At 42.0% G+C, this 15,482-nt stretch overlaps 1 protein-coding gene across 5 annotated transcripts in view; it reads right to left on the reverse strand.

The window, feature by feature from the left end:
* The window catches only part of nedd4l (NEDD4 like E3 ubiquitin protein ligase), a 92,643-nt gene extending 85,255 nt beyond the window's left edge, over positions 1 to 7,388 (reverse strand). For 3 of the 5 annotated variants that reach the window (XM_034296813.1, XM_034296812.1, XM_034296811.1), the window contains exon 1: positions 6,920 to 7,388. In XM_034296813.1, the coding sequence (XP_034152704.1) occupies positions 6,920 to 6,964 (45 nt within the window). In that variant the 5' untranslated portion in view covers positions 6,965 to 7,388. The remainder of the gene's footprint in view (positions 1 to 6,919) is intronic. The other 2 variants (XM_034296814.1, XM_034296815.1) reach the window with 2 other exon arrangements.
* Between the last annotated feature and the right edge of the window lie 8,094 nt (positions 7,389 to 15,482).

The raw sequence follows: 15,482 nt of genomic DNA on the forward strand, positions 1-15,482 counted from the left end.
GGTACAACCGTGGCCTAATTTTGAGCTAGGAAAAACCCTGCAAATTGTTATGAGTAAAACCCTATGAGTAGCTGCAACGTTCTAGCTAGTATGGGTACATTTGTGGAATTAAATAATTTTACTTCATCATAAAGAAAAGAACATTTAAAATATGATAAAGAATTAAGACTAGATATTTCTGGAAAATAAATTAAATATTTATATTACTTCGCATTATTCTTGAATGTGTTAAAATGGCTAGGTATTTTAAGAAAATCTTTCCACTAGGCATTCCACTGCCCACATTCTACAACAACTGAAATCCTTAAATATCCTAGGATTTAGCCCAATCAACATACAGTTGTGCTCATATTTGCATATCCTGGCAGAAATTGCGACATTTTGGTATTGATTTAAAAAATGACTTATCATGCACAAAAAACTTTATTTTAAGGTTAGTGATCATATGAAGCCATTTATTATCACATAGATGTTTGGCTCCTTTTTAAATCATAATGATAACAGAAATCACCCAAATGCCCCTTATCAAAACCCTAACCCTAACCCTTGAATGTTTGGCCTTGTTACAGAAAATGGCAATTAAAGGTGAATTTCCCACACCTGTGGCTTATTAAATTGCAATTAGTGTCTGTGTATAAATAGTCAGTGAGTTTGTTAGCTCTCACGTGGATGCACTGAGCAGGCTATTTACTGAGCTATCGGGATCAAAGCTAAGGGGAACTGTCAAAAGACCTGCGTAACAAGGTATTGGAACTTTATTAAGATGGAAAAGGATATAAAAAGATATCCTAAGCCTTGCAAATGCCAGTCAATACTGTTCAATCACTTATTAAGAGGTGGAAAATTGAGGGATCTATGGATACCAACACACGGTCGGGTAGACCAAGAAAGATTTCAGCCAAAAGTGGCAGAAAAATTGTTCGGGATTGAAAGAAAAACCCACAGGTAACCACAGGAGAAATACAGGCTGGTCTGGAAAAAGCGGGTGTGGTTGTTTCAAGGAGCACAATACAATGATACTTGAACAAAAATGAGCTGCATGGTAGAGTTGCCAGAAAGAAGCCTTTACTGTGCCAATGGCACAAAAAAGCCCAGTTACAATATGCCTGACAAAACCTTGATAGGCCTCACAGCATCCGGCACACTATTTTGAGTGGCAAGACCAAAAGATCTTTATGGTCACAACCATAAGCACTATCTTTGGAGAGGGGTTAACAAGGCCTATCGCGAACAGAATACCATCCCCACTGTGAAGAATGGTGGTGGCTCACTGATGTTTTGGGGGTGTGCGAGCTCTAAAGGCACAGGGAATCTTGTGGAAATTGATGGCACGACAATGACCCTAAGCACAAAGCCAACTTGACCCTCCAGTGGTTACAGCAGAAAAAGGTGAAGGTTCCGGAGTGGCCTTCACAGTCTCCTGACCTTAATATCATCAAACCACTCTGGGGAGATCTCAAACGTGCGGTTCATGCAAGACGAACAAAGACTTTGCATGACCTGAAGGCATTTTGCCAAGCTGAATGGGCAGCTATACCCCCCTGCAAGAATGTGGGGCCTCATAGCCAAATATTACAAAAGACTGCACACTGTCACTGATGCTAAATGGGGCAATATACCCTTGGTAGCCTATGGGGCTTTCGGCCGGATTTCACTAGTGGGACATTTTGGGTCCTAGATTCATTTCTGTAACAGATACAACCTATTATGATGTATCCTTTTAATAGCAACCCCTCTGGCTACAATAAAAACACATAAAAACAGACTTCTGGGTCACTATTTATAAAACTCATCTGTTTGAAAGGCAAAAAAATTGTTTTCGGAAAACATTTCTGCCATTCAGCATCAAGATTTTTTTTTTTAAAGCATTATGAGATTTTGTGTCAATGGTATTTCCTCATACTTTCATGCCTTTAATATCAAATTACACTGTAATTGGGTTGAAAATAATGAAATAATTATATAATAGAAGGTAAAAAATATAGGCACCCCCAAAAAATTTGGTTCTTCAACCTAGAAATGAAACACTATAACATAAAAGATAAAAACCCAATATAACGGTTCCTTTAGTTTAATGACACAAAACGGCCAGCAGGTGGCAGCACTAGATCGCTAGTTACGTTTGGACTTATATATTTTATAAACTCAGAAAAATTACCAACTTCTTCCCAAAAACTCAAGAACATCCCCATACTATTTTGACTAAATATAAATTTTTATATCTTATATATAATACAAACAAAGTATTATGGTTCAAAACATCATATATAGTGATGTACACACTTGTAATATTTATACTAGTGTACACATGAGCCTTTCTAAGATGCATTGGCAATGTCGTTGCCTGGTGAAAAGTTCTCATAGCAACCCAAACTATACAACTATACAACCCATATTATACACGGAAAACCCCAATTATACACGGAACGCTTCAGGAAAGTGGCTACAAATAATATACCATTGGAATCGGACGATTATGGCGAATCTATTTTTCGAAATATTTATGCAAATATTTATCGACCATGGTTAAGAACAAAGACTATGCAGACTTCTGAACAGGGGTCAGTTTATTTTTTGCCATGTTGTTTTATGATTGTGCCATTCTGTTATGACCTACACTTTAATGTGAATCCCATAAGAAATAAAAGATGTGTTTTGCCTGCTCACTCATGTTTTCTTTACAAATGGTTCCTATATTACCAATTCTCCAAGGGTATGCAAACTTTTGAGCAGAACTGTAGTATCACAGCATATAGTGAAACAGACAAATTGCTTATTAGAAACAATTTTTTTATTACAAAGCCCTTTTTTTACTATGCACTGGACAATTTACTTCAGCGGTTTGAAGCCATGTGATTGTTTAAATCAACTTGCATTTCAACCAAGGCGGCAGAGTTTGCATTGCAAACAGGATTACGAGGACATTAGACCCTGTTCTGACCTTAAATCCAAATCGTAAGCCTTACTCTCTCACCCTAACCAATTCTTACCTAACCTCAAATCAACATTAACTACATTAATTTCTTCAGGGAAAAAAATGTTTTATGTACACACATTTCTTACTTCACTGGAGATCTAGAAAAATCATGAGACTTTTTGTGACACATTTTCTTTTTGTGTTTATATTTTTCTATATGCATGTCACAGACAAAAATGTCATAATTTTGTAAAAAATTATAAGCCATATTTCTAGTTCACAAATATCTGTGATACTGTGTTGATATAATCTGAATCAGTCCTTTGCCATGTTAATTGTGTGGGTAATGGGTGCGACGGTAGTTTAATTGGCTAATTTATTTGGCAAAAGCGTTAGCGGCGGCATAGGTACATTTTGTCGAGCAGTGGCGACATACAAATAATGTTTTATCAACAATTCTCTGTCCATCTTTTGTGTAGTCCAATGGGAAGCCAAAATGCTGCCAAACTGGAGATTTAAATGAAGCTGGAGGACTTTGCAATATTGATTCATCACCACCACTCACCATTGTAGATCTAGCGGTGTTCTGCGTTAGGCTCACTAAGTTGGAAAAGTTACAACCAATGCCTACATTAATTACGACATGCGCAATGACTTATTTAATCAGAATAAATATATACAGAATATATTCATATCAATCTGATTTATTGAAGAGAGTCATTCAACATACAGTAGCTATTTATTTATTTTGTATTACATTTTTCATGGGTTCTTGTGTGAACTGTGAATAGCACCCCATATGGTACGGTTATGAATGTGTACCGTTGCAACCCTAGTGGATAACCAAATTTGCACCCAGGGTTTGTAAGAAGACCCTTTTAATAAAGGAAGAGAGATAGGAAGCCTCCCAGCCACCCATGTCTTTCCTACTCACGTATAATTTGCTAGTCAATAGCAAATGGCTACTACACAACAAGTTGTGATACCTACCGGCTGACCAAAATCAATGGCACTCTCTGCGAGCAAGGTAGCTAATGTTTTCATAATAGCTGACAACAAACCATGTCACTCTATAATTATGATAAGTGCTAGCAATGGGTGTGGGGGGAGCAATGTTTGCCCAGCTGTTCCACAAAGTCGTCTCCGCTGCTATGTGAGTAATGTATAATTATTATGTCCTCTTTCTTATAGACTGTCAGGGCTCAGAATATCTACGAGTCTCCCTAGTAACATTCTAATAGAGTCACTCATACAGTCACTCAACCACCCCACCCACAGCTGTGACAGAAGAATCCAAAACATTTGTTTTCCAGGGACACAGGTTCCTCAACCGAGTTTCCTTTCACTCTGAAAACCGGATGTGCTTGTACGCCTACTAGGTTGTTACGTTTAAATTACTCACAATCCAAACTGTTTTGAGGCTCAAGTGTAATGAATGTCCACCCATATACTAGCAGAATCTTCTGTTGTGTTATTTGTATTATTGGGTAAAAGTAGGCCTGGTATGTTTTAAGACCAATTAGTTAATTTAGCAAGTTAATTCCAACTACCATCGTCAAAGTAATTTTTGAAATGGCTAAATTAACCTTATCAAAATTGACTGCGCGTGCAAGTGAAAAATGTATCTTTTTCACTTTGTGTGTAATGGTATAATCGTAAGCCTTAGTTGATACTTCTAAAACAAGGGTCTACAACAAGTTTATTGCCAAACAGTTTTGAAAGTACATGGAATTAATTTCTGTTCCATTGAAAACTCTCAAACAAATCATTGAAAACTCTCAAACAAGCTTGACACTATCATCTAATCAATGCAACATTTACATTATCCCAAACTTGTATATCATTGTCTTAAAAGAAAAATTACAGAACCATAACCCAGTGTATTCTTAATTTCTTTAATACACAATTAAAGTGTCAAATTAATCACTTGATCATAGACATGGACTCATTTCTATGAATGAACGATCATGTTGAGAGTGATGAACAGAAAGAAATAACGTAACAACCCTTTGTGTTATTTATTAACTTTTTTAACCAGGGTTTATGACACAAAAAGACATATTGCTATAGTTTTATGGTACAAGCCAAGGGGTGTGCAGGCAGAAGGTAGCCCCATGACAGCTACATTTGCAGGCAGACTCACAACTCTGACATTTAACAGTATGGACAAGCACACTTTGATGTCTTTGTCTATATTGTAGTATATATACACAAGTACACAAAGAAAGTGGACTTCTAATTATTATCATATTAAATTAAAAGTTAATGAGAAGTGTAACCATTCTATTTCACAATCTGTAATAAGAATTTTTTTTAAATGTCAAGGCACGGTAAGTTGTCCCAGATAAGAGTGACTGTTGAATTAAAAGTAAATATTTTACGGATATTACTTGAAATAAACAAGCTTCCTATAGAGATTAGCAAAAAACGGGAGATTAGAAAAAAGTCTGAGTTTGTTTTAGGTCAAAACATTGGATTGCCATTTAGCAGAAAAGGCTTAACAAAAACAATCATGATATAATCATCATATAAAGTATTAGCCTATCCATCTCACTTGACAATCTGAATGGGTTTTGCCTAACTATAAAAAATAGGTATACTGACAATGAAAGAAAAAAAATATATATGTAAAACCTTGATGAAAGACATCTTTTAAAATGTATTTTCAAGATAGATAATGGGAAGCATTGTTTCATTTGGAACTACTTTTGAATACTTAAGTTGGCTTCGGTGTTGAAACACACTACTTTCAACAAAAAACTATTGAATATCTAATAACATCATCCATCAAAAAGCAATTTATTTTAATGTTTGTATTAATCATTTGGATCTGTAAGTGTACACTGATGGCTAGTTGCTAATTTTTTCCATATAATGAAATCCATGTTCAACCAAAAGTCGGTCCTCTGCTATTACTAGCTGTCGGAGTCTTGAGAATGGTAATCAGATTGAACAAAGTAATGCAATTACTGTGCACTTAAACTGGGTCTTCCCAAAAGCATAGCCTCTGAAAAACAATCACTGCAAAGTTGCATTAATTATGCCAGTTCATTTTAAACAAGTTCCCTAAAAATTAGTGGACATCACGTGACTATGGAATCAAGGGCATGTAGCCCAGGGTACACAGCCAAGATAGTCTCAGATGTGGCATTTGTCATGTGGACGACCGCCCCCTCTCCATCCCATACACTCCTGCTCTGCAGAACCTCAAATGTATGATGGGCAGTCACGTTTCGCTTCAACTGCGCATTAAAAAACTACTTCTCTTTGCTTACGTCACCTGTAAATCAATGTACGTTATACTGCTAGCTACTCTTTGTATTTTCTGTACCTAATTAGGATACAACTAGCAACACCCTAATACCAAGTTTGATGTATGACCAACCCAAAAACAAAGGGATGCAAATTATTTGCATCTTGTGGTTTGAAGAAGTTCTAATGCTCTTGGATTTCAAGCACTGTAGGCCTAACAGTATCGGACAATAAGTAATGTTTTGTTGTACACTAAGGTCGGGAGTTACATTACTTAAAACAATTTCAGCTAGAAAGCTCACGAAATCATGTGTATTTATTGTTAGTAAACATACAAGCTATACATTGTACCAATGTAATGTTAAAATTAACATCAATAAATTGTGATTTAAGTTAAATTATCTAACGTCCACGTTACAATACAGAACTCTTCTTTTCTGTAGATAGCTAGCTAGTTACTGTACTGAATCACTGAAAATCGGAATGTCTTGTCTAGAAAACTACCTAGCTAGTTAGCAACGTTAACTAGACAGCTAACTTATCATAAAGAACGAGAATCTTTCTTCCAGTACTGTACATTTACTAAACATAGCTATCTACACAGACAGTAGACATCACTCGATAACATTCCTTTTTCGTTTGAGCGGAACAACACACTCCACTGTTAGCCAGCAAGTTAGTTAGCTTATATAGTTTGCACATATATTATACAAAAAAACTAGTCGAAATATTGATTAGATATTCACTTACTTCGTCTTCGGAGAGGCCATATATAGGTTCAGAATTCGTAGCCATATAGCCCGAGGAACTACAAAAACACAGACACTTAGCAAGCTAGCTACCGTTAGCTGGCTAGCCTCAACAATAGCAAAGTGTCCCCTTAATAAATGTGTGGGTCCCTCAGATGATAGATCGAATATTTTCTTGGAAAAGCAAGTAAACCTCTTTTTCTGTTATCCTTTCCAGAGTGATTTTATGTCCAGTCAAAAATAAAATAAATATGAGCGGTATACTATCATAACATTATTTAGACAATCCAGTGAAGCCAGATGCTTTTCCAGTTCAAATCAAGCCTTCTTATCTTCTTCGGTTCCGTCCAGCAGTGTAGTGACCGCTGACTTCCTCCTTCTGCCAAACACTCCCCACTTCGGGTGATTGAAGCCTAATTAAGCCAACCACGCGGATTCTACACCGACTAAAAAAGCTAGCTAGCCAATACAATGCTAAAAATACGTTGCTAGCTAGACTGGTTCATTGTTTTTTTTCAGGTTGTGCAGGTACCTGGTATTTTCCGTTGAACGACTGGGTGCAATTTTGATTGTCGTATAGCGCCCCGCTGCGACTTGACATATGTACACCATGTAGTGCAGGCACAGTCAGACATTTTCTTGTGTCTAATTTGTACGAGTGAAGGTCTCCGTCGTCAACGAACTATAGAAATGTAGGATTAAAGAATATGATTGGAGGCTACAGGGCTCTGATCCCAGGTAATATCTATATGTACACCGATCAGCTATAACATTATGACTAATATTGTGTAGGTTCCCCTTTTGCTGCCAAAACAGCCCTGACCCATCATGTCACGGACCTCTGAAGGTGTGCTGTGGTATCTGGCATCAAGACGTTAGCAGCAGAACCTTTAAGTCCTGTAAGTTGCAAGGTGGGGCCTCCATGGATCAGACTTGTTTGTCCAGCACATCCCACAGATGCTCGATTGGATTGAGATCTGAGGAACTGAGGCCAAGTCAACACCTTGAACTCACTGTGTTCCTCAAATTCCTGAACCATTTTTGTTTTGTGGCAGGGCACATTATCCTGCTGAAACTATTCAATTTGATGACCAACCCAAAATCAAAAGAGATGGTTTTAAAGAAGTTCTAAAGCTCTTGGATTTCAAGAGCTGTATGCCTAATTGTATTGAGATTGACGGACAATAAGTAATGTTTTGCTGTCTTGTACAGTACTGTACAGTCGGCATGTATCCTGTATGAAAGAGGCCAATGTATCCTGCTGAAAGAGGCCAATGCCGTCAAGGAATACTGTTGCCATGAAAGAGTGCACATGGTCAGCAACAGTGCTTAGGTAGGTGGTATGTGTCAAAGTAACATCCACATGAATGGCAGGACCCAAATTATCCCAGCAGAACATTGCCCAAAGCATCACACTGCCTCCACCGGCTTGCCTTCTTCCCATTGTGAATCCTGTTGCCATGTGTTCTCCAAGTAAGCGATGCACACGCACCCGGCCATCCACGTGATGTAAAAGAAAACGTGATTCCTCAGACCATTCCATTGCTCCATGGTCCAGTTCTGATGCTCACGTGCCCATTGTAGGTGCTTTCGGCAGTAGACAAGGGTCAGCATGGGCACTGGTCTGCGGCTATGCAGCCCTATACACAACAAACTGCGATGCACTGTGTGTTCTGACACCTTTCTATTAGTACCAGCATACATTTTTTAGCAATTTGCACTACAGTAGCTCATCTGTTGGATCAGACCACACGGGCAAGCCTTCACTCCCCACGTGCATCAATGAGCCTTGGCCCCTCATGAACCAGTCGCCGGTTCACCGCTTTTCCTTTCTTGGACCACTTTTGATAAGTACTGACCACTACAGACCGAGAACACCCCACAAGGGATGCAGTTTTGGAGATGCTCTGACCCAGTCATCTAATCACAATTTGGCCCTTGTCAAAGTCCCTCAGATCCTTACACTTGCCCATTTTTCAACTTTGAGGACAGAATGTTCACTTGCTGCCTATTATATACCACCCACTGACAGGTGCCATGATAACGAAATTATCAGTGTTATTCACTTCACCTGTCAGTGGTCATAATGTTATGGCTGATCAGTGTATATATCAGACACGGCGCCAGGAGGGGCTAAGAAAATAGTTGATTTTCCTGACTTCAGAATTATGAGGAAGTTCTCATTTTCAATATATACTGCTCTAAAACATTTAGGGAACACGTAATCATCACAGTATATTACCAAGTCAGTTAAACTTCAGGGATATCAATCTGAGCATATATCAGGAATATCCATCTGCTCTTCTATGACAGAGCCATAGAAGGACATCAACTCAGCAGCAGGACCGGTATCCGCTCTTTTGTTTGAGGAGGAACAGGAGGAGCTCTGCCAGGCCCCTAAAAAATGACCTCTAGCGGGCTACTGGTGTCCATGTTTTCCCCCTCAAAGATTTCAGTTTGTTTTTCAATTGAATTGTTCACATTATAGGTCACATTAAAAGTGGAAAAAGTTCTGACATGATTTATCTTTGTCTCATTCTTTTACATCACAAAAACTTGGCATTTTAACAGGGGTGTGTAGATTTTTTATATCCACTGTAACTAAACCAATTATCGGCATCCAACAGCAATTTTGAAAGACATCTTCTTGTACCGTGTATCATATTAATCATTTGATCAAGTCATCAATATGTATGACGATTATTAATGACAAAAATATTAGCTAGCGTGTCAATAATGGGAAATTAATATTTTCAGGTTATTGACGTAGCTAAATAATACGACTCCTTTTTATCGGCCACTATCTCCAATTATTGGCCACCTTAATTTTTTGCTGAATTACATTATAATTGCTTTTTATTTGTATTACAAATGACCGATCTTAGTCTTCTCTGAAGGGTCTACTAGAAAGTTGTAGCTATCTTTCTTGCTTTCCGGAAAAGAAAAAAAAGACTAATCACTTTGATAACATGCCGTCCAGGTTGGCGAAAAAAAGAAATCACAGAGAAAATATATTCACTGATATACTGATTTATTTAGGGGGCTAATTTAAGAAGTTTAGATGTTATCCTGGTGTTTAATGCCAATCAGGCCTAATAACGTCCCTCATTGGCATTAAACACCAGAAGAACACCAGAAGAGCAAGTTCACACTGAGCACATGTGACAGCCGTGAAAGTGTCTGGAGACGCCATGGTGAATGGTATGCTGCCTGCAATGTTATTCAGCATGACCGTTTTGGCAGTGGGTCAGGGATGGTCTGGGGAGGCATATCCTTAGCAAGCAGTACCTTGACTGCTGTTAGGTACTGGGATGAAATCCTCAGACCCATCGTCAGACCTTACGATGGTGTAGTGGGCCCTGGATTCCTCCTGGTGCCCGGCCTCATGTGGCAAGAGTGTGTAGGTAGTTCCTGGATGACAAAGGAATTGATGCCATTGACTGGCCCTCACGTTCCCTAGACCTGAATCCAGTTGAGAACCTCTGGGACGTTATGTATAGGTGCGTCTGACGTCGCCAAGTAGCGCCATACTTTCCAGGGGTTCATTGATGCCCTGATCCAGGTCTGGAAGGAGATCCCTCAGGACACCATCTGCCGTCTCATCAGGAGATGTTGTCTGGAGTGCATACAGGAAGGTGGGGGCCATACACAGTACTGAGTCACATTATGAGTTGCTGTGACGAAATTCACGCTAGTTGGAACAGCCTGTGATTTCAATTGTTTACTTTGATTTTCGGTGTGAGTTTGAATCCAGCCCTCAATCGGTTGGTCATTTTTATTTTGAAGACTGTTGTTACGTCATATTGTTCTCAACCAATTAAACAATGTATAGTAAAGTTTTTGATCTTTAATATATTTCATTCACCGTGACCCAATGTGTGTTTTAAGTGATCCCGAAATGTTTTTGAGCAGGCTATAACCCCCTTATCCGTCATGTAGACATACATACACACATATACACATACGTGTATGTATATACACACATACACATACATACATGCATACATACATACACACTGCAAAAAAAAAGGGGATTTAACTCAATATATTTCATCAACTGATAGCAAAATTGTTGTAGACATAGTCAATTACAGTAAGTACTATATTAGAAGATTGTTATCCAAAGCCACAAATACATTATCACTTGACTATAGACTTTCAGCCATGCTCAGGTGAATTTGGTTTATTGACTTGGCCAGTCAAGAGCTGTGACAACTGCGCCCTCTGCTGCTTCACCTCCCCCTGCAGCAGACAGGCTCCAGCGTTCGACGTCACGGCCTTCTGACACCACTGTCCATCTCATCATGCATTTCACCTGTGTCTTGTTTAGCGCACCTGGTTCTCATCCTCATCATTCCCCCCAGTATATATGTTCCCTCTGCTCCCCCTTTGTGTGTTATTGTCTCTGTTTATCAAAGAGCTGGGTCACGCTTCGCTCATCGACATTGATTTACTCAAATATATTAAAAGACGGTGACCATGGTGACCTCCTTGTTCCGCCCTCGAAGACGTGACAGAATAACACACCTGCTAAAACGATTAAAGAAATCGAGCCACAAGGAGCCACAGGCGAGGCCGGTGTTGCGGAGGCGGTAAAAGTACATTCGACAATGCTGGCCAGCCTAGGCGCCGCGATGGACACTGTGTTGAAAGCGGTGCAGTGCCTAGAGCTGAGCCAGCGGAACCCCGCAGCACCGGCCGTCTCTCCGCCACCCCAAGCCACGCCGCCCATCATGGGAGCGATGCACATTCCGCTACCCAGGGACCCAGGGTTTCCTGCTGCAACTGGACATTGCGCTCCAGGCGATGCATCCTGCGCCGACCGAAGCCCAGAAGATCTCCTCACTCGTCTCCTGCCTGTCCAGGAAAGCCCTGGAGTGGGCCACCGCCGTTTGGAACATCGAGGAGCCCACCCAGGGCAGCTACGCCCATCCTCACGAAGGGAGAGAGGCGGGTGAACGGCTGTTCCACCTACGGCAGGGGACGAGATTGGCGCAGGAGTTCGCTCTGGAGTTCCGGACCCTGGCAGCGGGATCGGGGTGGAACAAGCGGGCTCTGATCGACCACTACCGGTGTAGCCTTCGCGAGGACGTCCGGAGGGAGCTGGCTTGTCGAGACGTGTCCCTCTCCTTCGATCAGCTGGTTGACATGTCCATCCGTCTCGACAACTTGCTGGCTGCCCGAGGACGTCCCGGAAGAGGCCCGCCCGTTCCACCCTACCAACCAGACGCCGCCGTCCCCATGAAACACCCAAACACCTACCTTGACACTTCCACGACCACCCCGCAAGACTCTGACTGGACCAGGAGATGACGGGGTCATGTAGGGACAACCAGGGGAAACCCAAAACGACTGGGAACGTGGGTGAGTCGATTACATGGAATGAAAGGGTTTCGCTGTGTCAGTCGCCGGTAACCATAAGGAGGGGGGCAATGCATCGTGTGACCAAACCCGACCCTAGTGGCCGGCTGTCCAAAGCTCTCACGGGTAGGGGGGTAGTGAGGACCTGAAGGGGTATGCGTGAACGCAGAGCAAAGGACATATCCATGAAATTCTTACACTGGGAAAGCAACGGAAAGCCGGGGAACCTAACAGGGACAGTGCACATAGAGAGGGAAGAGGTAAGTGGTGAATGGGCATATGCTACCTGGGGTGACGCGGAAGTGCCCTGCCTGTCGCCTCTCGACTCAGGGAGGGAGGTGCGGTGTGGTGCAGTAATACGGCCTCGTTGCCCCCTGGAGGCACTCCGCACCTGTCCTCCCCGACGTCTGCCCGGCAGTGCAGCCGCCCCCAATTCCATGGGGACGGCGGTGTCGGGTTGGTAGGGTTGGTAGGGTGGAACGGACGGGCCTCTTCCGGGACGTCCTCGGGCAGCCAGCAGGTTGTCGAGACGGATGGACATGTCAACCAGCTGGTCGAAGGAGAGGGACACGTCTCGACAAGCTAGCTCCCTCCGGACGTCCTCACGAAGGCTACAGCGGTAGTGGTCGATCAGAGCCCGTTCGTTCCACCCCGATCCCGCTGCCAGGGTCCGGAACTCCAGTGCGAACTCCTGCGCCGACCTCGTCCCCTGCCGAAGGTGGAACAGCCGTTCACCCGCCTCTCTTCCTTCGTGCGGGTGGTCAAACACGGCTCGGAAGCGGCGGGTGAACTCGGCGTAGCTGCCCTGGGTGGGCTGCTCGGTGTTCCAGACGGCTGTGGCCCACTCCAGGGCTTTTCCGGAAAGGCAGGAGACGAGCGAGGTGATCTTCTGTGCCTCGGTCGGCGCAGGGTGCATCGCCTGGAGCGCGATGTCCAGTTGCAATAGGAATCCCTGGCAGCGGTCCGCCGCCCCGTTGTAATCCCTAGGCAAGGGTAGATGCAACGGCCCCATGGCTGGCGGTGAGGCTAGGGCAGGCGGAGAGACGGCCGGTGTTGCGGGGTGCTGCTGACTCAGCTCTAGGCGCTGCACCGCTTTCAGAACGTTGTCCATCGCGGTGCCTAGGCTGGCCAGCATTGTTGAATGCACCTGGACCGCCTCCGCAACACCGACCTCGCCTGTAGCTCCTTCGGGCTCCATATCCTTGCTGTATTCTTTACGGTGTGTGATTCTGTCATGGCTTTGGTTGAGGGAGCAAAGGAGGAACCGGAGAAGGCGTGGCGGATGAAGATTTTTATATATTTCAATGGAACAAATAAACAGAACGAGCGTTTACAAAGCGCACACAGCTCTGACATGAGGCAGAGAACAATCACACACAAAGACAGGGGGAGCAGAGGGAACATATATACCGGGGGAAACAGCGATGATGATGAACAGGTGCACTAAACGAGACACAGGTGAAATGCATGATGAGACGGTGGTGTTAGAAAGCCGGTGACGTCGACCGCCGGGGCCCGCCCGCTGCAGGGGGAGGTGAACCAGCAGAGGTCGCAGTCGTCACACCAGTTCCAAGGGTAGTCGTATTTGACTTTTACACAGCCTATTTTAAGTACAGTTGTGCTCATAAGTTTGCACACCCTGGCAGAAATTTGGCACTCATTTTGAAAATATTTTTCTTTAAAGATAGTGATCATTTGAAGCCATTTATTATCACATAATTGTTTGGCTCCTTTTTACATCATAATGATAACAGAAATCACCTAAATGGTCCTGATCAAAAGTTTACATACCCTTAAATGTATAGCCTTGTTACAGACACACAAGGTGACACACACAGGTGAAAATGGCAAGGTGAATTTCCCACACCTGTGGCTTTTTAAATTGCAATTAGTGTCTGTATATAAATAGGCAATGAGTTTGTTAGCTCTCATGTGGATGCACTGAGCAGGCTAAATACTGAGCCATGGGGAGCAGAAAAGAAATGTCAAAAGACCTGCATAACAAGGTAATGGAACTTTATAAAGATGGAAAAGGATATAAAAAGATATCCAAAGCCTTGCAAATGCCAGTACTCAGTACTGTTCAATCACTTATTAAAAAGTGGACAATTCTGGGATCTATTGATACCTAGCCACGGTCGAGTAGACCAAGAAAGATTTCAGGCAAAAGTGCCAGAAGAATTGTTAGAGATACAAAGAAAAACCCACAGGTAACCACAGGAGAAATACAGGTTGCTCTGGGAAAAGAAAAAGAAAAAAATGAGCTGCATGGTGGAGTTGCCAAAAGAAGACTTTTTATTTTGCCAATGCCACAAAAATGCCTGGTTATAATATGCCTGACAACACAGCAGAAAAAGGTGAAGGTTCTGGAGTGGCCATTACAGTCTCCTAACATTAATGTCATCAAGCCACTCTGGGGAGATCTCAAATGTGCGGTTAAGACGATCAAACACTTTGCATGATCTGGAGGCATTTTGCCAAAATCTGGGGCCTCATAGACCACTATTACAAAAGACTGGACGCTATCATTGATGCTATAGGGGGCAATACACAGTATTAAGAACTAAAGGTATGCAGACTTTTGAACAGGGGTCAGTTAAATCTTTTCTTTGTTGCCATGTTTTGTTTTATGACTGTGCCATTCTGTTATGACCTACAGTTGAATGTGATTCCAATAAGATATGCAAAGAGGAGTGGGACAAAATCCCACTGCTGTAAATATAAAATGTTGTGTTCTTATTTTCACATTTGCTACTAGCTAATGCATAGTCAGTGTGAAGGGCACCAAGCCTAAACATGACAGGAGAATCAAGTGCTCTATTAAGGGATGTAAAATTTAAAAACATCCCTTAATGGAGCCTGCAGGAGACAAGAAATTAGTTTTTGCTCACATCTGAATGGTTTAATTTTTAAGAGCACTTCGTAAGCTGGTCGTTTGTAGCTCACATGGTATAACATGGCTCCTGCACAACCAAGATAATGAGTTTGATTTATTTCACCATTATTTAACCAGTAAGTTATTTGAGGACCAACTCTTTCATTTTCAACAATAACCTGGCCAAAGGCATACAGTTGCAAGAGGACAGGACAGCATGCAGAACATACAAATAAACCAACAAAAACTATGTGCAACAGAAATAAACATGAAATTACACTATACAGCAAGACATATCCATGTATATTCATTATAGATCAGTTTTGTT

This window comes from Esox lucius, chromosome 14 (assembly GCF_011004845.1).
Source record: "Esox lucius isolate fEsoLuc1 chromosome 14, fEsoLuc1.pri, whole genome shotgun sequence".
In the NCBI taxonomy this organism is placed as follows: domain Eukaryota; kingdom Metazoa; phylum Chordata; class Actinopteri; order Esociformes; family Esocidae; genus Esox; species Esox lucius.